Below are 24,309 nucleotides of genomic sequence, written 5' to 3'. Positions count from 1 at the left end.
GTGAGGTGATTGATAATAATGTTTGTGAGTGCTTCAATAATTATATCATACATTCTAGGTCAAAACCTATCATAGACATGCTAGAAGATATTAGAGTTCTTGTCATGGAGAGGATAGTGAAGAAAAGGGAGTTATTTTCTGGTAGAAGTGATCCATTATGCCCTCGGGTAAGAAAGTTGGTGGAAGAGAACAAGTTGAAGTCTAGGACATGCACACCTAGACATGCAGGCCAGTATCAATTCGAAGTTACAGACTTCGGAAACAGATTCGTGATTGATTTACCCAACAGAAGCTATAGTTGCAGGTATTGGAATATAAGGGGCATTCCTTGCTCCCATGCTATTGCTTGCATTCACTAGCTTACATTTTTCTCTAACTGGTTGAAGAAAAATGTATATCAGCTAGCTTATAAACATGGTATCCCACCTATGAATGGAAGAAACTTGTGGACCGAAGTTGAAGGGAACTATGCATTCCCTCCTCTCGTGAAGAAACAACCTGGAAGGCCTAAGCAAAAGAGAAGAATTGATTTCAGTGAGAAAGAACTTAAAGGTCAAAGATTATCCAAGAACGGCGTACAAATGAGGTGCTCTCTTTGCCACCAAGTTGGCCATAATCGAACGACATGCGCCCAAACAATCCGCCTTAGTGCACCCAAACAAGGAGAGGAGCTGAAGGCCAAGTACAGATTGAATTTTTTGTTTAACTTTGTTTACATGCTTTGAAGTTTATTCAATGTAAAAGAATTAACATGTATTGATGAATCATGCAGGGATAACAAGGAGCTACAGAACCCCCACGTGTTGAAGTAGATGGCACAAATGAACCAATGATTGACATCTACAGTCAAATTTTTGAAAAGGCACAAGCGAAACTTGGTCTTAGTTTTTGAAATGTGATGATCCTGACTATCCAACGCGAAATGCTAATTAATGCCCTTTACCTTCTTCTAGTCGAAAAGTGGAGGCATCTCTTTCTCTTTTGTCTCTTCATATCGATTCATCACATGTAGTTATATCTTTATATAGATGGGGACAGTGACAAACGTAAAGAACTAAGCGAAAGATATAGAGAGAAAAAAGAGTTAATAAATATTTGCAAAGAGATAAGATAAAGAAGGCAGTGAAATACTTAGAGATGAAACATGATAGAGAGGGATAGTGATAGATGCAAAGATAGAGAGAAACAACAGAACGTCCAAGCTAGCCTCATCTAGTTGAATTCCAATCTTCTTCTCCAAATTGAAAACGCAGAGGGAGTCTCTTATTTTTGGAAAATCTCTAATTTTTTCTCTTATTTTTCGAATGCAACTATAGTACCAAGAGTAGGCCCCCCAATGATGACATCAATGCTCGGGTCCTTGGGCTTCCCCTCTCCCTCTCCATCTGGCTCTTTGTCTCCCACTCTCTTTGGGAATTTCAATAATCTCATCCAACATGGAGCACCACCAAACAGGAGGAATCAAACGTTTACACAATTGGGCATAAACCCGACACTAAAAATTAAAAATCTTTCAACACACGTTGTCAAAATGGACGGCGAGTGATCACATCAGGCCCTCAAGTTGTGACACTTTCTCGGCTAAGCATTTTGGCCCAATTATCCTTTTGAGTGCGTTAGGCACAAACCCACTGTTCACCCCGAACACACCACCACACTCCACAATCCCTACACATGCATAACAAACAAAGAAAGAAACAACTATCCTCAGCTCTGGTAAGTTGATTCTGCGCGATTAACAAATGCAATTCAATAGTTTTTCAAATGTGAGACCAAGTAACGCAGAATTTTGCAGAATTATGTAGAATTATGCAGAATTATGGAGAATTATTTTACCTGTGCACGCCGCGAGAATGCTTTCCTACGATGAGCCTTTCATCTGCATCTGTCTCCTTACGGATCACCTGGACGAAAGAGAGACATTCTCGCAGTCACATTCAAGAACAAGGACGTTTTGACACTATGAAAAGGGTGGCGTCCTTGATACTGCGCTGAGGAGGGCTACACCTTGACGTCGTCCTCGAGCACAAGGGAAGTATCATCGTCATCAGCGCAAGGGGCGGTTAGAGCCTTTCTCCTTTGGCCCACGACTATGGACACGAAACCACCTCCGCCGCCGGCCGCCGAGGCCCTCTCGCTCTCGTGAACCCTTGATAAACCTCGCTCTCTTTCTCTCTCTCCCCCCCCTCTCACTCTCTGTTCATATATTTCCCGCACTCTCCCGCGCGATTCGATTTGGTCGGGTCTCTCTAGAGTGCCTCTCTCTCCCTTTCTCTCTCTACAAAATGCCTCTCTCTCTCTCTCTAGAACCTCTCTCTCCTCTCTCTCTCTCAAGCCCACCTCTCTCTCTCTCTAGAATGCCCCTCTCTCTCTTACCGGAAAACCCTTGGCAGGTCGATATATCCTGGTGATGACGTGGAGTCCAGCGTGGCTGCCAGGTGGGTTCCGTTAGGTCAAAAACTGGTCGACGATCCACCTGGCAGCCACGATGGACTCCACGTCATCACCAGGATATATCGCAGACGACTTAGTGAGTTTGGGATATGCCGTACCAAAAAAAAGCTAAGGTTAGATCGCAGACTTTCGACGTAGTTTGGACTGTCACTTGATATTAACCCTAAAAAATATATCTCAACTATGTTTTATTGGTGTTGTATTTCATTACTGGTAAGATTGAACACTGTATTTATACGAATATTGTCCAATTTCTGCTCACATTTTGCTGTTATCGTCGTTCGCGAGAAGAAGAGAATGGTGCTCACGAGCTTCACCGGAGTCGGGATTGGCTTGGGTATGAACCTTAGAATGAGTGATTGAAGGGTTTTCTACTGATTCTTTCGCTTGATTTTTTCCGATTCTTGCCAAATTTTTCTCAGGTTTTGGCGTCGGATGTGGATTTGGTATGGGATGGGGCTTCGGAGGTAGCTATTCCCCTTCTTCTTCTTCTTTATCATCTTTTCCTACAGTATCCTACTCTGCTTATTTTCGCAATGCTTTGTAATTGTTTGGCTCAAACATTCGAGCCATCGTCATTAGCATTTCTTCTTTTGTGAATTTGCGTCCCCGTGGAATGATGTGGGCGGCAGTAATTTTCTTATGATAGTAATATTTTAGCTGTCTTTGTTTCTCTTCTTTCTCTGGTGGCAAAATTTGCGAATATCTTTGTGTTTAAGCGGATTTGTTCTTGGATAATCGAATGTTCCCATGTTTGCGAGACTAGTGGAGTTTCAATCTGGATTGGGGTGCTACACTTTTGATTCTGTTATGTGTGCTAAGGTGAAAAACATGTGGAATTTTCATCTTGATTCTTTGCATCGTCTTGTGGGAAGATTTGGAAACCCATGAACATGAATGAATCGGAGGATAGGAATTAAAATTAACGAGATGAAAATTAAAATTTCATGAAACCAAAAATAAAATTAACGAGGATCTCGTTAATTTTCTGTCTGCTTCATTTGCAAACATCCGATTGGGAATGTAGAGAGGATAGAAAGAGAACAAGGAACTGCTTTCTAACCCGTAGTTCATTGAAATTCTAGAAAATTATTTCTTATTTTCAAGATCATTCTTTGTGGTTATTTCATGAAATCTGATGAACTCTAGGTATGTTTATTATGTAAAAAATCCTTCCATGGGTTAAATCATCATTCCCATAAAATATTAAAGCATTTGCTCTGCCAATTAAAATACAGAAAATTCCAGTCTGTTATTGGGGAACTAACTTTTAAAATGAGCATTTACCATAGTGCCATCAGTCGACTGAATATACTTATTTATGTTTTGTTTATTCCATTTGTAAAATTTCCAAGAATGAACGTTTCCTCATATGTTATTCCATCAAACCATCCTCTAATGACCTGAACATTAAGTGTACTAAACTGCAGGTAATTCCTGCTTTACTAAGATCAATTGATGCTTGGATTCTGTATCTTTAATTTTTCAGAATATATGTAGTCTAAATAAATGTCTTTTATTTTCTTTGTTTTTAATTTTTGTATTGTTATTGTTCGTATAAAGTTTGGCCAATGACTAATAGGCTCTCCGCTATCTCATTTCCAGGAATGCCTCTACAAACCTTTGGTCTGGGAGTTGGTACGTGATTACTTTTTAAGGTCCTTTTGACATAGATGAAACCTCCTCTACTAAATTTTCTCCTCTAACTCTATCTTTCTGTCACTCTCCATCTCCATCACCATCATCTTCCCAATCTTCTATATATCTCTCTCCATCTCTAAATCCTTCTGAGACTCTATCTCCATTTTTATCCCCTTCTCCTCCATTATTCTGTATTTATTTTTTCCTTATACCTCAACCACTAACTCTAGACTCCATCTACATATTTATCTCTATTTCTTTGTTTATCCTCTATACCCATACAACAATTCCATTGTATTCTTTATATCTATTTGGCTCAGCACAACCCTGGTCGGGGTTGGGTGATCGGGTTGGGAGGGGTCAGCTTAGTTGAGCCAATCCCAGGTCAATGCGACCCTGATCTGCCCCCCTTTGACTGGTCAGGTTGGTCAACGCACCAGTCTGGTGGTCGGGTCAAGACGGTGGGTCTATCCAATCCAAAGTGGTCCAACTCAAAGTTGACCTGACACCGGGACCTACCCTTTTGGACAGGCCAGCTTTGTCGACAGATGGGACCAACCTGACCCAACTGCAGGTCAACCCAAACCCAAACCTGCCCTCTTTGATGGGTCAGCCTTGTCATTACACTGGCCAGTTTGACCAACCCGACCCCCGTAGGTCGACCCGATCTCCCACCCTGCCCTCTTTGATCTGTCAGCTTGGTCAACACTGGTTAGTTGGTCCAGACCGACCCGACCCCATGTTAACACAACCCCCGACTAGCTCTATTCGACGGGTCAGGTTAGTCGATTCGCGTCTAGCTAGGGCTGACCGGATCTGACCGCTAAAATCTTATCTTTATCTTCTTCAATTTATCCGTCATCTCCATCCATGTTTCAGTCTCCTTATCTTTATCATCTCTCTCTCTATTTGACAAATTGAAGGTGGGGGCTGTGGAGTGGGATTTGGCCTGGGATGGGGATTTGGCAATGCATTCGGCAGCCAGTACCAGACCGACAGGACCGCATTCCAAGGCGTGGAATTCATCAAGAGAGAAATCGGGCCCTCCGAAAATGAATCCGATATGAATCTTGCTTCCAAATAACGTATGTTAGATTCTTAATTCATTTTTCAGTAAATATCTTCAGCACTACCTAGACAAAATGTCATGTCACCAAATTTCCATTTTTAGTTTTTGAGTTTTTTGGCCCCTAAAAAAACTAGAATTCCCTGCTCCAAGACATATTCTGATCTTTTTTCTAAATATGTGGGCTGTCTTTTGCCAAAACTCTCTTTTTTTTTTGAAACCATGTTGTTTCCTCTTATTCTCCAAGAACGAATTTCATTGCTAGGGTTCTGATTTTTATTTTTGGCAATATCTTAGGGCACTTGACAATAAAAGTCGTTTTAAAAAGTTTTCTGGAAAAAAAAATCGTTTTATAAAACATCAGTTTTCATTTTGCTATTTTCATCCTTCATAATAATTTTGTCAAAGTTCTCATTTGTTTCTAAACCTTATGATTTCCTCAAAAATTGTCGTTTGCTTGAAATCATATTAGAATTTTGAGGCACTTCCACACCAAATAGTCATGTCTTAAACCTCCATTGCTCGTTACGTTTTTCAGAAGTCCCAAATACTTCGATTTTTCCAAATATATTGACTAAATTTCATCAATTTTTCCATAAAAAATCTTCAAAGTTTGCATTTATTTCTGAAGCCATATACTCCTCGGAAGAATGTCGTTAGCTAGAGTTTTGATGAAACAGTTGGTAAATATCTCTGGCACTTTATAAATAAACGTATCATAAAAGTGCTATTCTTTGTATTGCTTGTGCGTGTTCTTCCCAAAAAACTTTCTTTCATGTCTCCAATGCATTTACTATTCAAAATAAATAAAGTTCCTTCTGAACCCTTTTTGGTCTCCTCAAGTGGATTATCGTCATCGCCCATAAAAATAATTTCATATGGCACAAAATTCCCAAGCATAATGACTCTTTGTCTAGGTTTGGCAGATAATAAGTAATGAATTTAGAAAAGAAAAATTTAGTAGGCTATTTAAGCCAAGCTCAATTAGGGATCAGCAGTCGTCCTCTGTCGACTCTATTGGCTTATGAAGACGACGGCGATGACGATGATGGTCTATGCCATGTACGACGTCAACAGACGATGTAGACAGCTTCCTTGATGGCAAAGACAATGGGGGCGCCTCCGGACGGGCAATGATGCTGCCGTCTTCGTCATCGGACAACGTATTTCTAATTTATTTTAATTCACAAGGTCTCTTAATCTTAATATCTAAGTCATCTATCTCTCTGTCCTCACATAATGCCAGGAGAGGAAATCATTGAGCATTTCATCTCACAATGTTATCATCCCAGCTACTCTCATCATATGACTTATTTCTCTCTCTTGGGTAATTTCTTTGTTCTATAAGAAAAAGTGATTATGGAAGAATGAGAAAAAATATTGAACTACCAGTTAAAATGGATAAACATAAGTGGAACTACAATTGATCTAAGAGTCATGATGGAGTTCATCCAATTAATATTTTTTTCCGTATATTCTAATGACCTATAATTTACACTAATGATGGATTAAGTGATTTTACTGCCAATAAATACATTTGGGGATTAATAAAAGAAAAAAGGGTTACACCATATGAAATCCACTTATTGCAGCCAATTTAAACGATACTATAGGGAATTATGTGGATTTTGATGAGACTTATCACATAAGAAATATTGTAAAGTTCCTTCAAAATATATATATATAAGTCAAATTCCATGATGCACTATATGCCAATAGGGAATATTCATAAAAAGCTTTCTGCTCCCAAGTGGAGTCCAAAGAATGACGTCATAAATATATAAAAAACCGTTATTGGGAGTATGGAAGCAAAATATAAAACTATAGGGTGGTTTATTTTCACAGAGGAAGTGTATAAATTTCAAACCCGGAGTTGTGTCCTGTAACGGTTACTTCTCGAGCGCCAAAAGATCCAGATTTGAACGTCTGCGCCAGAATCGAAGATCATGGAGTGCGATTTCTGCGAATCTGATCTTCGTAGAGCGCGTGGGAAAGAAGAAATTATTGATACTTCTTCGGTGAAGGTGAAGTTTCCTGGGTTTAGGGCTATTGTGATGTTCACAGAAGTTTATTTTCGTCGAATTAGGGGGATTCTTCTTGGTATTTTGGTATCTCTGAGGATTGTGTTGGGCGGCTGCGGCGAAGTTGAATTATAGGTTTGGGTTCTTGTTTGTTAGTTCTAAAACGGGGTTTTAGCTGACAATTTTTTACTCTGGATTAAGCGTCGTAAGAAGTTATATGTTAATAAATTAGTTCCGATGAAGCTCTATTTTGTTTAAGATGGCATAATTTACGACGGATATTATTTAATAATTTGGGAGGGAGTCTCATTAATCATCATTTTCAACATCTGTCCCTTCTAAAGTCCGTTTCCTAAGATTTTTTGGAGTATAAATTTGATTCCATTTTCATCGTACATGACTGTTCCTCAAGGAATAATCTCATATATGGAGAAATTAAGTATCGGGCCCATGAACTTCCAAACGTGTTTTTGATATTGTCAAATTGTGTGGCGTTTAGGTGTTTTTAGGAAGGTTCCTCTGAAACTTTTCGCATTCATTTGAATTTTTAACTTTTTCAAGAGGTTTGGCCAGCAACGATAGTTGTTTAACTGGAATCTTAAAACAAAGTTTTTCTGATTGAAATTTTCAGTATCATGCAAAAGGGAAATTCTTATGCTCTAATCGACGTCAAAAATATAGAGTTTTCCACCGAGGTTTTACTGTTATTTCTTTATCGTAAAGCCAGAGTTCACCCGTTTTCAGGCTTTTCTTTCACATAACGACGGTTTTATTCAGGCGTCATTTATGAATTATGATAATGAGTCCCTAAAATTTCCAATGGTGATCTTAGTGAACTCTTTCGTTGAGTGAGACCATCAAATGAGGCGTTTTCTTTGTGTCTACAATGGATTGCGACCATCAAGTGAAGGTGTGCTTGAGGCTTTCAATAGTGACTCGATGATTCATGGGCTATTCTATTTTCACAAAAAGGTTTTTTCTTAAAAAAACAAAAATAGTTAAAGTGTCAAACATTTTACTACTCAGGATGATTTGAAGATGAGCGATTCTCGTCCAAACACCATCAAAGAATCTACAACGCAAGGTCGAGATTACCCTCCAATCAACTGGTTTCCTAGAGAAAAGACGGATTCATACTTGAAAAGAAAGATACAACATCTTCAGGTACACTTTTGAGATGCTCTTTCTCTACACGTATTTCCAAGAGAATAGCTTTCGTTATCACATTTGGAATTTTTCAGGAAATGGAAGGTATGAACTCGTCTCTTGATGAAACTCTTAACAGTGCCAATCCCCACTACACAAAAATAGCGAGGGAGAAAATAGCAGCCCTACAAGCTGCCAAAAAGGCTATGAAGCTTCGCAAGACTGCAATGGTTGAAGCTTCCTGGTGCCGAATCCTTCACGCAGCAAGGTTTCAAATCTTGAAAGTCAAAAATCTTTTTCCAATTAACACATAAAAATCAAAAGGAAACAATCTCATCGCCTAGTAATCAAACAATGTCGTAGTGGAATCTTGGCTTTCTTTATATTGATACGATACTATACCTCAAGGGTATCTTTGTAACTTGTTTCCATTTGGAGAATTTTGAACATTTTGCATCCAGGGTGACTCACGTTCTGAGGATGGAAACGGTTGATGTGTGACATTGACATTGATGTTGATTGATGGTTGACAGATTACAGCATCAATGTCAATGGGCACCAATGTCATCACAACCAACCATCCATATTTTCAGAAAATTTCACATCAAAATCATTGTTATTGCCAACTAGGCCGGTTGGCGCAGACCACAACGTTGCCGTTGACAGGGTTGTTTAAAAAGAATAATTCTTAGTTGGTGACTGAGGAGTCTCAACCATCTGTGTTACCCCGTCATCATCATTGTCAAGCGCACTAAACTACCTTAACTTCATCGTTAATGTCAAAGAGTGAGGGATGTTGACAATGACGTTGACACTCTCAGGTGATATACCCTACCAGGAGAGCAGAAAATAATGTAGAACCAATAATAGATTAGAGCTATATTACAGTTAGTAGTGTTCTCTCTTACTCTCCTGATAGAAGCGAGCAGGCTCCTATCAAAATTCATTCAACGCTCTCAATTGCAGGATAAACAGCAAAGAAGCAGAACAAGTACTGGAGAAAGCAGAGAAGGAGATGGAGGATGCATTCAGAGCTGTTTCTTCAAATACAGTGGCCGCCTCCGTTGAAACTACCTTTGAGGTAGATAAAGAAGTGGCCATGGCAGTCAAGAAGGCTTTCATACGCCTGGCCAAATCATCACCCTCTGACAAGGAAGAGTTCAAGGATCTAATCCACAAAATCAGAGAGAACCCAGAAGAAGACGAAGATGATGAGGAGGAAGCAGAAGAATTAAGCCCTGATCTTGAGCATGGAGATGAAGTCTACTGTGACAAAAACATGGTCAACCTCATGTTTGATCGCCTCAAACACCTGTCTGAAGAGGAGATTGCTTCTCTTGCCATCATCGTCGCTGCAGCTGGCCTAGGGGAGGCTCTTGTGAAGACTGACCCAGCCACCTTCTCCTCAAGAAATCGTCAAAGTAAGAGAAGAAGAGGGGGAGAGGTTGATTTTCCCGGCCTGGATAAGTTCCTCGTGAAACATGTCTCAAAACTTGAGAAGGAGGTTCAAGCGGCCAAGGTGTTGAAGAAGACTGGGGCTGATGTGGCGCAGCAGAAGACGAAGAAGCATGAGAGTGACTCTGAAAATGGATCGAATTGTGAGGATCTGGGAAGTATTTTGGTCCGGCATGTGTCTAGACTGGAGAGAGAGATCAGTTCCTTCAAAGATTCCTTGAAACAGCAGAGAATTTCTGGGTTAGAGACCGTTGAAAAAGAAAATGTGGATCTTAACCAGATGAAGGGAGCCAAGAACACAGCGTCAGAAACAATGACAAAAGAAGATCAGTTTGTGGAATCCAATGCACCGGAGCCTGAAAACCTCAATGATTTGTCAAAAAAGTCAAATTTAGGTCAACGAATTGGAGGAGCTACGCCAGAGATTGAGGAGGAGACCTGGAAGAAAGACGGAAACTTGAGGGCAGAAGAAGATAGGCTTGTTGAAACCAACAGCGATTTATCAAAAATGTCAACTTTAAGCCAACGAGTTGAAGAAACTAGCTCTGAGCTTGAGGGACACACCTGGAAGAAAGATGGAAACTTAAAGGCAGATGAAGATAGGTCTGTTGAATTGCACATGTCAGATTGTGAAAAAGTCAAGAAGTTGTCGAAAAAGTCAACTTTTGGTCAATTAATTGGTGGAACAGAGACTGCAGGTCTGGATCAGATATTGGTCAAACACCAGTCTGAGCTTGAGAAGGCCAAGTTAGGGGCCAAGCTTGACAAGCAGCCATGTAAGAAAGATCAAAAATTGAGAGTCGATCCCACTTTAGAGGAGGTTCTGGTCAAACGCACGCCTGATCTGGACAAATTGGCAGAGCCCCAAAAGTCAACGATGTCGGTCAAGCCCTCGGCCACGTGGAGGGCAGCGAGAGACCAGAAGCTGCAGGAGTCATGGGGAGGCTTAAGCCTGGAAAATTCTCTCAAACCCCATCTGTCGAGGCTCGAGAGAGAGAAGGTAGGTCGCACAAAAGGCGTTGACTTAAGCAATTGACTTTGTTTGACTATTTTTTGGGGGTTTCTTTTCTGACCCTGGATTTTGGTGTTATTTATTTGGTCGTAGGCTGCTTGGAAAACGGCTGAAGAGGAGGAGAAGAGGAGGGCAAGAGTGTGATTAGAAGTGTTCATGGGTTGACTTCTGTGAAGGGTTGAAAATTCTTGCTCACCCGATGGCAGAAAGTCTACATGATATGTTTCAGCTAATAGAGAACTGGTACATGCTCTACTTTTAATTATACCAGTTCTCCAGATTGATTAATCTCTTTTCCTCAGAAATGAGATTATACTAGTACTAATCCTATCCCTATCTTTCCATATTATTCCATCTTTTCATACACATCTCTATATACATCTATTTGATTAGTTCAAATCAATCCCTCTTTGTACAAATTGCTATTCTTTTTTTCTTTGAAAAAAGTGGGGCAAGGTCACCTGCAATCAGTGGTCCTCCCTGCATCTCTTTATCTTTCCGTATTATTAGATCTTTTCATATATATATGCTTAATACAAATTAAAATATACTTGTACAAATTGATATTTAAAAAATAATAATAAAGTGGGGCAAGGTGACCCTCAATCAGTGGTTCTCCCTATAAAATTAATGAATAGAACAGTACAAATACAGCCTAGACAGGGCCCCTTCCTCTCTTTTATTATCTTCAAGATAATAAAATAAATGAAGATGATGAGTCTGGAGATGAATCACGTTCTTTGTCAGAAAGATGTTCGATAATGGCAATATTAATCCTACTGCTTTAATCTAACTGAATATAAACTTAGTATGTATGCCCCCTCCCTCCGTGGTGACCGTGCTCATTTTTTTTGCTTCTCAATTTCCATGTTTTTGTTCATTTCTTATATGTTCATAAAGTAGAGCTTTATTTTTTTTAGATATGCTCTGATATCTGCAAATTCTCTAAATAAGCAGCATGATAGGCCAAGCCATTAAGTTTACTAATTGAAACAAGGTCCTGGAGAGGGGAGAACCAGGGGATACGTGTCGCAAACCCAGATGCTGATCCAGGTAAAGAAAGAGATCATCATCATCACACCGAGGAAATCGTAATAGACGGCCACGATCTCGTGTTATTCTACGTAGGGTGAGATCGAGCCTCCATCACTGGGTGCGGTTCCGGCTGTTGTCCGCAGCCCTCACCTGGGAGAAGTATGGATGAGCCTGAAATAATAACATCATGAATTAGCATCCATCCATCATCATACCCACTTCATTTCACATGTACTGTTATGCTCCTCTGTATCTATCTCCTATAAATAATTCTACATACCATATGTAGAAAGAAACATATCTTTATTCTCACCAACTTGACAGCCCACATGAATAAATCAATTCCTCTATCTATCTCTCAATACATCGTTGTTATACAAGTTCTGACCAATCCTCTATCTAGCTCTCCTTACATCAAATCTGTGTTGAGATACAAACCGCATCTATGAGTCTTCATTTTTTCTGAAAGAAACTGCATCTATGAATCTTAACAAATCAAAGTCAAAAACTACATTTATCGATGTATATACTCCAATAAATTATTCCTCTTCCGGACTAGGTTTAGAAACTCTCTTCAATCAAAGAACAAATCGATAAATAATCCTATCAGTGAAATGTGATAGGATCTGCCATTAGACTTAGCAAGAGCGGGAATGTGGGCTGGCCCATTTAAATATAAGAAACACCCCCTTTTTTTCTCTAAACCAGCCTCAATCTCAGATCATTTACTACTAACGCATGATGAGAGGAAGAGACAGAAAGAGAAGGGAGGAAAAACATACCATAGCTTCACGTGCTGTAAGCCTGTCCTGATGATCATAGCGGAGAAGCTTGTCCAGAAAGTCAATCGCCTGCAAAACCATTCACCATTTAATTCAAGAAGAGAAATCTTTCCTTTCACAAGAGAAACCGTCTCTCTAACCCTCTCTCTCTCTCTCAAGGAACTATGTGAGGTCTCACTCTAGGATCCTACGAGCATCAGATAACATCCATCTCCCCTATCTGGCATTGATGTCTTTCTTTAAAAAAAATTATATCAGTAATGTCTCTTTGATTCTCTCTCTAGAAGCTATGTGACTTCTCCCTCTTCCAACCTATGAGCATCAGTCTCTCTCTCTAAGAGCTATTCAAGCATCAGGCAACATATGTATCCCATAAACTGCATTTTTTCTTTCTTCCAATAAGAGACAAAAAACCAAGGTCTCCTCTCTCTTTTTCACTTAGTTTCTCTCTCTTTATCTCGTAAAGAAATAAAGAGGGCAAGACTGAGAGAGAGAGAGAGAGTGAAGTAGGGAGCAGACCAACCTCAGGAGAAACCAAGTGCTGATTATCTGCATTAATGAACTTAGACCAAGGCTTCCGACAGTGCCTGTGGAAAGTGAAATGATAGAATTTAAATTATTTTTAACTCGATAAAAATATTTGATAATTGTAAAAAATTGCTAATATACTGTACCTCCCAACGAGCGCCTCAAGCTGGGGTTCGAGTTCTAGCAGGTATTTATTTAAATAAGAATGCAGCTCGTCTGTTCCAAGAACCTACAGGGACGATAAAAAATATAAGATACAGCTTTGATGCTGACAACGGTTTCCTTATTTTTAATAAATTAGAAAATAATAAAATTAGAGCCGAGATTTTAACTTGCTTTAAATCAATACTACGTCATAGATGGTTTTTCGTTAATGTAAAACTTCTGATCAGAAAATAGAAGTTCGAGAACAGGCCCATTAAGGATAACCCTAGTATTCCAACAGTACTCAAGGATAAAGAAAAGGATTTTGCAACTTTCTGATTTCTAAAGTTGAATTTTCAAAATCCAGAACTGAAAACAGAAGCAGTTAATATTAAAGTCATAAACATTGGAGAGACATCAGAAGCCATAGATGGACAAACAAATGAATGGAATATATAATGAATAAAGATACGATGGTTACCTTGGCAATTTTCACAAGCTGGTCTTGATTGTCATGACCGTAGAAGAAAGGTTCTTTCCGGAATATCTGCAAATTATGCTCATTTCTAAGCCTCAAATACCAATAAACTGTGTTCTTTTGATTTCTAAGAGAATCGATGGCAGAAAAAAGGGGCAGTCTCTGACCATGCCAGCAAACATGCAGCCGAGGCTCCACATATCAAGGGAGTAGTCGTAGTCTTGAAGGTCAACAAGAAGTTCTGGGCCTTTAAAGTATCTGTATAAAAGAAGTGGATAACTACGAAGCTGGATTTTCAAGAAATAAATGAAGTTTGCCACTGGATGACCACATGGTGACAAGTCATGCGTCTGCATCAGGATGACGATGACAATAACTAAGTTGTTGTCACTCCTCTGCAAGTATGATTATGATGATTTTCTTTTTGAAAAATGATGATGATGATGAAATTGTCATCTGTCTTAGTGGCGAACATCGTTTCTCCACTGCCAGGATTACAATGACAAAATAATCATCTTTGTTGTCGCTCATCCGCAAGTCGGACGACAATCATGGTTATTGAGGTCATAATTGTCACGCCCACTCGTGACGAGGACGACATTTGGAAGGCAATGACAATTTTTCCCTGCGGCGACAAACTCGACGCCACCCCACAACCCTACGAAAGCAAACAGAAAAAAGGAAGAAACGAGGAGACGCCGGGGACGACAAATCAGGTCAGGATGAATAGCAAGTCTACACTGACCTTGAGGCTACGCGGACATTATATTCTTTCCCCGGGTGATAGAACTCAGCAAGGCCCCAGTCTATCAGCCGGAGCTTTCGCATCTCGTGATCTATCATAACGTTGTGGGGCTTCACATCCCGATGCATTATTCCTTGCGAGTGACAATAATCTAGAGCCTGCCGTCACAGCAACAATTCAAACTACGCGTTTATATTATTTTCTTTTATTTTTCAGTAAAAACAACCAAATTACCATAGGTTCAAAAAACAAACAAAAACATACTGTTACGCAAGATCTGAACCACTAAGTCCTTCAGTGTTCAAAGGAACAGCGTACTACACAAGATCACCGATTCTTGTAAAACATTTATTGGATAAATACCATTTTAGAAATAGTTTCCAGATCTCACCTAACTAGGAACAAACAATGACATAAATTTCTTCCGAAGAACAAACAATCACTATCTGAGCATTTATACCAAAATAATGTATCAATCTAATGCATTCACATTACGATGAAGTGGTTATGAACTTAGTAAAAAAGTAGGATTTTGCAGAACACAGGTTACGTGAAGAAATAACCTTTAGAAGCTCATAAATGTAGTAGCGAATGTCATAATCTGTAAGCGTGGGATAGAGGATTTTAAAATCAGTGCTGTTGACGTATTCAAAGATTAGGCTTGGAGTCTTGGAATGCTGATCTCTGACAATATCCAAGAGCTTCACAATGTTTGGACCACCACAAAGATTCTGAAGAATTTTGATTTCTCTCTTAATCTGCACATCCCAAAATTCATAATGTAAGTTCCGTACGAATAAAAATTCACAAAATTAATCAACGAACGCATTCAACAAACATTCAGAAGCGTTAGAAAATCAATATCTACAGCTTAATTTCAAAGGAAAGAGCAGAAATGACCAATAGAAGGCATATATTTTGATAAAAAAAATTAACTGGGTTTTTTTTCAAGATTTTGAGAAAGCGGAGAAAGCCTGAAAAAAATATTCAAAAATCCTTGATGTAGTTAGGTAGTCCAACGGAAGAACGATTTGCATGCCTATTTTTATTTTTAATGTTAAATATAAACTTACTTTCTTCTTCTTGACCGGCTTAAGGATCTTTATGATGCAACGCTCGCTGTTGGTCACGTTAATCCCTTCAAAAACTTCGCTATATTTTCCCCTCCCCACCTTCCGGATAACCTCATAATCATCCTGGTCACTGCAGAAGAAAACAAACTATCATTACAAAAAGAACAAACTGTGAATATTTTAGGAAGTAAAATTAATCCAAATTACGTTTATCAAATATCTCAAAAATTTGCAGTCTTCGAGATACTCAGTCTACTCTCAATCTTCAAGGAAAAAGGATATCCCCTCATAATAAACCACATATACAATCACCGAAAAACAGGATCTTAACAAAACCCGATTGATAAAAAACACGTAAAAATAAACTCCATGCAGAGACCACTCAAATCAAGGTTAGCTAAAGCAGTCGCAACTATTTTTTTTTAGAAAGAAAAGCAGTCGCAACTATAAACATGTCTGGAAGCAAAAGAAATCCAAATTGCGTTTATCAAATATATTCAAAACTTTCGGTCTTCAAGATGTTCAACCTACTCTCAATCTTCAAGGAAAAAGGGAATTCCCTCGAAACAATCCGCATACAAAATCATCGAAAAAAGGGCTCTTAACAATACCCAATTGAAAAAAAATCCAAAAAAAGTAGCTCCATACATAGGCGATAACAAGACCACTAAAATCGAGGTTAGCTAAAACAGTCGTTACAAAAGGATAACTATGAACATATTCAAATTATTTCAGGGACTAAAATTAATCCAAATTATTTTTATCAAATATATTCAAAACCTTTCGCTTTCAAGATGTTCTATCACCTCTCAATCGTCGAGGAAAAGGGTTATGCCCTCGCAACAACCCACATACATAATCACCGAAAAACGGGATCTTAGCACAACCCAATCGAAAAAAAAAACCCAAAAACCGAAACTCCACTCAAATCAATGCTAAGAGAAAAAGATTAGCATACCCCCACTGGACAGTAAGCGACTCATAATCCCAATACTCCTTGGGCCGGAGCAAGTTGACATCGCAGTAAACGCGAGCCTTCGACATGGCTGCTCGGTTCAGAAAACAAAGTAGAAAGCTTTTCTCGGAACCGCCTAGAACCCTAATTTGAACAAGATCTGAATAGCATAACAACGATCAAGAGATCAATAGATCAATCTCTTGAGAAATCTTCGACTTGGAAGGGAATCTTCTTCCCCGGGGCCCCTTCTGGCCCCTCCACAGTGGCCAAGAATTCGAATATCGAAATCCCCCAATTATAAGAAGACCTAATTTTACTGTTTATGCTCTTTAAAACCCATTCCTGTTGGCTTGACTAATCTCAAGAACCCTGGGAATCTCATATTTGAAAAACACCTACTCCCATTCTAAATATCACTATTAAACCAATTTAGACTTATATAAATCTAGTTTATATTCAGCCAATGTATTAATCACAGGAATTCTTAGAAATTAAAATCTGGCTTCTATTTGATAGCTATGAACTTTCATGAGAAATGAATGAGATGTGATGAACAGATTATTCAAGTACCCTTCAAAATAGATATTTAAACAACACCTACTCAAAGCAGTTCAGACTTTTATTAATCTATTTCATGTGGAACTTATGCCTCAATCTCAGGGACTCTTTGAAATTAAAATCAGGCCTCTATTTCTTTTGTTTGAGCTTTCGGATGAAATAAATGAGACCTGATGAACATTTTATTTAAATTCAAATCCACCTTAATCCATCTCATTAATCTAAATTACAGTGAGAATGAAACTCTTTTTCAAAGACCTGAGCCCATTTAACTCAGTTCTAATCGAGGTGGGGTCTATTATTCAGCTAAAAACTAAAAAAATGAAATTAGTGAGACATGATGAACAGTTCATTTGCATCAAGGTCAATCCTATTATGTGCAGCCGGACAATTATATTTTAAGATGGACTTGTCGTAATCGTAAATATCACGTTATTTTAGTGATAGTTTCATGTATTTTATGTGCCTATTTTCATTTAGCTGGACATAAACCCATTTTCTTAAGTGTTAAACTAATTTTATGACATCTTAACATTATTTTCTGACATTAATTTCATGAATAAAATAATTTTACAAGTCATAAAATATTATTTAGAGTTATTGAAATACTTTAATGGGTTAATTACATTATTAAAATTATATTCTTTTTTTGGGTTTTCTCATGTGTTTATGGAATTTTCTGAAGTTAAATTTGTAAAGAAAATAATTTTACATGGCAGAAAATATAATTTTAATTTACTTAAATATTTTAATGAATAAATTTAAATTTTCCAATCCTAGAAGTGCGTGCAAGCTGGCAATCGGCCATTCAATTTGGAGGGGATGAAAAATCAGAGGAGAAATGAAATCAGATGGCTTAGATTGTGTCATAATGAAAAATATGTTAAATAATGATCTAGAGGGAGTTTCAAGCTGAATTTTTTATGGAAATTCCAATTTTCTTTCCTCGAATCATTTATCACCTTGGATATATAAATAGAACCCCCTGTCATTGCAAAAAAGGCACCATTGGATTTTGTTCTCAATTACAATTAGCAGAGTGATTTGCTCATTCAAAATCTTTTTTTGGTCGTTTCTTGTACTCCAAGAGTAAAGGATTGAAGGAGTGTCATTCAGATCAAGACACATGAATAAAAAGCACCACTCATCCCGTCGTGACATGTGACGACGAGGTTAATGTGATCTTCGTCTTTTTCTAACTCACATCTTCGTCCATTTTCTTAGGTTATCATCACTGGTAGCCTAGGTTTCCATTCTCATACGCTCGGCCTCCAACTCCGCTGTTTGTTGGTGCATATCAGCCTCCATCTCCCTTCCACCAGCCATGTTAAAAGCGCCCTCGCCACAGCTCTATTGTTCGTTGGCGCGTCTCAGCCGACATCTCTATCGCAATCAGCACAGTACCTCTTTCATATACTTCACACGCATCCATTCCGATCTACCATCGCCCGATGCTCCCAAGGCGTCAGCTAAGGTATTTTAAATTAGGATTTATGAGTTTAAAACGATTGAATTCCATTGAAATTCCCAAATTATTACATAATTGAATAAATGACGTATATTCATTTAGGTCGGACTGATTTAAATACTAGCCAATACGAAACAAGGTATTGGTCCCAAATAGAACGAGTGACTTATTCTCATGTGAATAAGTCATTTTAAACTTGCATATGGGTCATTTATAAGTTTTGGCCAATTAACAACATAAAGAGAACAAAATAGAAAAACCATATGGGCAATTATTACCCGTGACCCCTTTAGATCTCTATAACTATTTAAATTAAAGCAATGCATACAATTTCATCAGCACTATTGGACCAAAGAACAGTAGGATTTTCTAGGTCGTCCACTCATCTAGTGATGTGATTATGGACATGGTGCATCTATAGGAGCTTTGATGTCTCGTCAGATGTGCCACTAAGTCAACCTTGTCGATAGGCTCGTGGACAAATGGTGGGTCATAATTCCTTATTGGGTTCTAAGGGCTTGTTTTTGATGAAAAAACTAAAATCTGGACGAAATAAAGTATATTCTTGATGTGGAAGACTTGCAGTAGAATAAAAACATCGACAAAATCATTGATCATATCAACGCAGAACAAATGATGTATGTAATTTCTTGGATCCTTGAGTGAGACATGTTGAGCTGCTCAACTGTGAAACGTCTATATGTATCCACATGGGCATTGACATCTCAAATATCATCCTTCACCATGACAAGCTTCATTCACGCTATATCGCAGAACATTATGCCTTCATGATTACATCGGTAGTGAAGAGAAGCTAAGGGGATGAGATTGTGAGATTTGTTTAGAGCCTTCCCCTATTTATATTGTTAGATATTTTTCATAAAAAAACCCTAAACTTTAAATCATATATTTCAACGTCAAGAACATAGTTTGTGTGTGACCCTCAATGCCAATATATCAGTATAGTTAATGACTCAAATGACCTAGTAGCCTTTATTTACCGTCCAAATTAATTAACTATATCATCGTATAGACTAATTAATGATAAATCACTTTAACCCAATCAATAGGTTGAGTCCCTACTTTGTGGGGTACGAATCTACGCCTCATGCTATAGAAGATTCAAATGAGTATATATCGACTTGCTCGTATAACTTGTCCATCATCAGTTATCGTATACATATAGTCCCTCGTCTGCTTGAAAATCCTCGGATGACTTAGAGTATGGTCAACTTTCCAACCCTAATCAATCATCTGAGTTAGTACTGATGTGTTCGAAAATTATCAAAAAATCCTATTAGATATTTCTCTGCCTTGACAAAGGACTTCACTGCATCATCTTCATTGAGTGTCTCCTCTTATATCAAGAAAGGACGATCTTGTCTTTACTGTTGATAAACTCAAATGTTGGGGTAAAATTTCATCGTTGTGAATTTAAGTTTAATTAATAATATTTATAAACAGTTACCCATGAAATAATTTGACTAGTAGTAACAGATATCAGGGTTTAAATGCTCTTTAGATGATAACTCGAGAGGGACGAGAGGAGATACATATAAAATAGGGAAATGTGATGTGATGAATACGAGGTTGTGAGAGGGTGATAATAATTATATAACAAGATGGTCTGAATAATAATATGAGGAATATGTAGGAGTACGAGGATATATCAAATGGGAATGAGATAGTGAGATAGACGAAGACGCGAAGTGATGATGGATGTAGAAGATGAATAAGAAGATAGGATGATGTAATGGGTGAGGGTATGTGGATGGATGATGGTGAAATTGAATGGTGGAAGAAGATGTGTTAATGATCTAACTAATGTATGTGATGGAAGAATGAATGGGTGGTTGTGAGATGGAGAAGATGATGATGGAGTACATGATTTAGGGTTTCTTTATGATATGAAGGTGACGAGGTCGAGAACAAAGATATGGATGTTGGTGGATTTACTCAAAGTAGTGATTGCCCAATATCCAATTTTGGAAAACTGTGAATCCCATATCTGTCGAAATCAGGGTGGTTTGTGATATCGGATATCAGGCGATATTGAGAAATCCATCCAACATCAGATATCGTGCGGGACATGGACAATGGACGGGACGGGAAGAAGATCGTCCGCGTTCTGAATCAGTGCAGGGACGCGCACGGGATAGTTTTTTCGTCCAAGACCTCCGGACGGGACGGTTCCTCCGGCCCAATTTTCGTCCAACCTTGCGGACGGAACGATTATTTCGTCCTGGGACGAAAAAATCGTCTCGTCCGCGCCTCTGCACTATACTTGAGTCATGAATACTTTTATTTCAATAAGCCTCCTAATCTAAAGTACCCCTTTCTTAGAAGAAAAAAAAAATTAAAAAGAAATAAAGCACGGTACGTTTCGCGCCGGCGGATTACGTGGGCTGCACAACAAAGAACGAATAAGCTTCCCGGAGTTTCATTTTTTAGCTGAAGCGTACACCTCCCGTGCAAATCAAAAAGCACAGTAAATCTTAATCACGTTCTGTTACTGAATGGACGGCTGAGATCGACGCAACCGCCTTTGAAGTGCCGCCAGGCACCACCATTCATTCATTCATTTCCCGCCGTCGGTCAAATTTCGAGGAGATCGATCGATCGATCGATTGAAGAACAAGAAGAAGATGAGATCCAGATTCGTGGCAAGCTTCTTGCGCAGCGTGAATAGGCCGAATGAATCGATTGTACGTGATGTTTTCAATGGATTCGATCGCCAAGTTTGCGTCGAACGGCATTCTAGATCGTTTTTTCGGAGTCGGGGAGCTTTTTCCAAGGCCAAGGAGGCCCCTTCTGTGTCCATTCCTTCTTCTGTGGCTGCTGCGGTGCCTGCTGGAGCTTCGGTGGGCGGGAAGATTGGGTTTGTTGGTTGGTATCTTCGCATGCTCGGGGATCGTCCTGTGGCGACGAAGAGCGTCACGGCGGGATTCGTGTTTCTTGTCGCTGATCTTTCGGCTCAGGTATTTGCTGGTTTTTCATCGATTTAGTGGTTTTTTTCACTAGTTTTGTTTCTCGAATTTTCATGGCTTGATTATGATGTGGATAGAGTTGATGTTAATTTGTTCCTCGGTTCTAATCTACTTCTGTTTTTTTTTGTTCTGACGGCAATCGCTGGATTTTTCGTGGTTATTTATTTATTTATGTCCCTTGTGTTCCTGTGATGTTGTTTAGTTATAATCCACATGCTTGATAAAATGACAGACTGCGGATGATATTTACACAGAATTTTAATTTCGATTTTATTAAGATTGTGAATCTTCTCTCAAAATTTATTTTGATACTGGCAAAAAAACTAATTTTCTCATAAAATTATGTTTTATAGATTGTTGGGAATGGTGAATCAGGCCATTGAGGAATAAAAGTTTTTCTTTAAATGCTCCTCCCCTCCTTGAATCACTTCATTCATTAGATTGGAAAATCATAATATGTCTACGATCATCATTCTTGTTATTTTATCTAGTTTTTTCTATTGGCAATAAAATATTTTTCTCCTTACGGCCCATTAATTAATTTTCTCATAAGATTTATTGAGCAAATTGCCTAATGCTCTCTCTCAATTGGTTTATAATTTCTAGGCAATTACAGCGCCCTCTGTATCGTTTGATTTAGTGAGAGCATCGCGGATGACAATGTATGGAGTGCTCATCTCTGGGCCATCACTTCATTTGTGGTTCAACTTTCTGTCTAGATTTTTGCCGAAGCGAGACATGGTCAACACTTTGAAGAAGATGGTGTTGGGTCAAACCACTTACGGCCCATTCATTTGCTCACTCTTCTTCTCTCTTAATGCGTTTCTGCAAGGTACTTCACAATCATTTTATTTTTTTTGTTGAATCTTTCCCGTATTTTTGAACAAACCCATCATGCAATTACGTTACCTTATTTCCAACATTCCTATGTCTCAAAAAACTACATTCCTGTATGTTTTGTTCAATTCAATATCTGAAAGAGTTTCGGTGATGGAACTCACTGTAGAAGGAAACAAGCATTAGAGGACTCCGAAATTTTATTTCAATTTTTAAGTAGGAGTTTGTTGTTCTTTCAAAGCATTGATGGGTATTATTTAATATACTTTCTTACATTTTTTGATAACCGATCGTGAATCCTTATACTTTATTCTCTGGATCTCCTTATTTTTATAGCACAGTTTAATGTCTTAAACAGCTTCAGTGAGACCGGCCCAGATATTTTTTTATTTTGACGACGGGTTTGTTCATTAATTGTTTGTGCAAAGCTTTGATGGGTCATTATTGAACATGCTTTTTGTCAGATAGTAGGGCGTAGTTGTCGCACTGTACTTTAGTAGGGTGTTTTCTACAAAGTTGTTATGGCGTACTGGCATATCAAGGTTGCTATGATCACCGGTTCTGGGTGATCTTCCCCTTTCCTTTAAACAAAATACTTTTTGATTGTCATAATTTAATGCATTTTGCTGTATTTTTTTAAAAGCCGAACGCAAAACTATATAAATTGTTTTTACCTCCCTATATTTTCAGAATTATACATCTGAATGATCTTCAATTACCGAAATTACAGTAAGACTAAACAGACCTTAGAACGGCCCTAGAATTTTTCTTAATTGTTATTGCAAAGCATTGATGCGGGGACTATTCCATCTTAAACTGGATTCTGAAGAAATATTCAGAAATTGCATAATTTTATTTCTCCTTCTCACCCGTGATTAGGGTTTGATGACGTGTTGGTCGTTGGCCACAGGTGAGACTTCGTCAGAGATTCTCCACAGGCTTAAGAGAGACTTGCCCCCCACGATCCTTAATGGGCTTGTGTACTGGCCCATTTGCGACTTCATCACTTTCAGATTTGTTCCAGTCCAGCTGCAGGTAAATGATTTATTATAATTCAATTGATATTTTTTGTTTTATTCCAGAGAATAAATTCCTTTGGTTGCCGCAAAAAATGTTGATATTTTGGTTTTTTTTTTTTTTGCATTTTTCTTTTCTCAGCCGTTGGTGAGTAATTCTTTCTCATTCGTCTGGACTATTTACCTCACCTACACGGCAAGTTTGGACAAGCCAGCTGACATGTCAGCACTGTGAACATGTCCAGCTGGCATTTTTGCGGCAATGAAGGTCCAACATATTCATTTTACTATTTTGTTGTGTAAGCATTTAAATATTATTCACTATAATATTCTTTATTATTCCTGAAAATTTTGTCTGGCCTGATCTTCTGATTTGTGTAAATCGTTTGGGCTCTGTAATTACTTACTAAAATTGTCCATGTAATGAGGCCAGAGACTGGGCCAAAGCAAAGTAGGCCAACTATTTTTTTTTGAGTTTTCTGTTTATTTTATTTTATATGAATTGCTCATCAAACCCTGAAATTGTGGCTTTCTCTAATTGTGTAGTTGACATTTCATCTCTCACTGTCTCTCTCTTCTGTTCTTTCGCTCTCTATCTCTCATCTCTTCATAGACCTATATTTTTCTTTATCTATCTCTCATATTCTATAGACCTTTCTTTTTCTTTATCTATCTCTATCTCTCATATCTCTATAGAGCTTTCTTTTTCTTTATCTGTCTCTCTCATAGCTCTATAGAGCTTTCCTTTTCTTTATCTATCTCTATCTCCAATATCTCTATTGACCTTTCTTTTTCTTTATCTATCTCTATCTCTCATATCTCTGTAGACTATTCTTTTTCTTTATCTCTATTTCTCCTCTATATACAGACCTTTCTTTTTCTTTATACATCTCTATTTCTTTATC

At 38.3% G+C, this 24,309-nt stretch overlaps 4 protein-coding genes across 6 annotated transcripts; 3 read left to right on the top strand and 1 right to left on the bottom strand.

Annotated features, from left to right (window-relative positions):
* Positions 1–2,644: 2,644 nt before the first annotated feature.
* Positions 2,645–5,238, top strand: LOC144708039 (uncharacterized). Its single transcript, XM_078581332.1, has 4 exons — positions 2,645–2,791; positions 2,877–2,921; positions 4,060–4,092; positions 5,019–5,238. Exons 1-4 carry the CDS (start codon positions 2,752–2,754, stop codon positions 5,177–5,179), a joined length of 279 nt encoding a protein of 92 aa, XP_078437458.1. The 5' UTR covers positions 2,645–2,751; the 3' UTR covers positions 5,180–5,238.
* Positions 5,239–7,034: 1,796 nt separating this feature from the next.
* On the top strand, positions 7,035–11,520 carry LOC144707488 (myosin-2 heavy chain-like protein). Of its 3 annotated transcripts, XM_078580616.1 has the most exons (6): positions 7,041–7,185; positions 8,015–8,092; positions 8,209–8,346; positions 8,424–8,596; positions 9,295–10,783; positions 10,889–11,520. In XM_078580616.1, exons 2-6 carry the CDS (start codon positions 8,069–8,071, stop codon positions 10,937–10,939), a joined length of 1,875 nt encoding a protein of 624 aa, XP_078436742.1. In that variant the 5' UTR covers positions 7,041–7,185; positions 8,015–8,068; the 3' UTR covers positions 10,940–11,520. The 3 variants fall into 3 exon arrangements, with proteins under 3 accessions (XP_078436741.1, XP_078436742.1, XP_078436743.1); XM_078580615.1 differs by lacking the exon at positions 8,015–8,092 and having other exon boundaries at positions 7,035–7,185; positions 10,889–11,517; XM_078580617.1 differs by lacking the exons at positions 7,041–7,185; positions 8,015–8,092 and having other exon boundaries at positions 8,214–8,346; positions 8,468–8,596.
* A 216-nt stretch (positions 11,521–11,736) lies between these two features.
* Positions 11,737–16,838, bottom strand: LOC144707489 (casein kinase II subunit alpha-2). The gene is made up of 10 exons (XM_078580618.1): positions 16,539–16,838; positions 15,581–15,710; positions 15,071–15,265; positions 14,508–14,665; positions 13,930–14,020; positions 13,766–13,831; positions 13,287–13,369; positions 13,136–13,199; positions 12,613–12,681; positions 11,737–12,001 (listed from the first exon to the last, which is right to left on the bottom strand). The coding sequence occupies exons 1-10, from the start codon at positions 16,622–16,624 to the stop codon at positions 11,942–11,944; spliced, it is 1,002 nt and encodes a 333-aa protein (XP_078436744.1). The 5' UTR covers positions 16,625–16,838; the 3' UTR covers positions 11,737–11,941.
* Positions 16,839–21,132: 4,294 nt separating this feature from the next.
* On the top strand, positions 21,133–23,900 carry LOC144708058 (Peroxisomal membrane 22 kDa (Mpv17/PMP22) family protein). Its single transcript, XM_078581349.1, has 4 exons — positions 21,133–21,542; positions 22,158–22,383; positions 23,299–23,423; positions 23,547–23,900. Exons 1-4 carry the CDS (start codon positions 21,210–21,212, stop codon positions 23,637–23,639), a joined length of 777 nt encoding a protein of 258 aa, XP_078437475.1. The 5' UTR covers positions 21,133–21,209; the 3' UTR covers positions 23,640–23,900.
* The last annotated feature ends 409 nt before the right edge of the window (positions 23,901–24,309 follow it).

The sequence above is a fragment of the Wolffia australiana genome, chromosome 9, assembly GCF_029677425.1.
Source record: "Wolffia australiana isolate 7733 chromosome 9, ASM2967742v1".
Classification (NCBI taxonomy): domain Eukaryota; kingdom Viridiplantae; phylum Streptophyta; class Magnoliopsida; order Alismatales; family Araceae; genus Wolffia; species Wolffia australiana.
The sequence above is the reverse complement of the archived record's forward strand: the minus strand, read 5'-3'. Positions and strand labels throughout refer to the sequence as shown.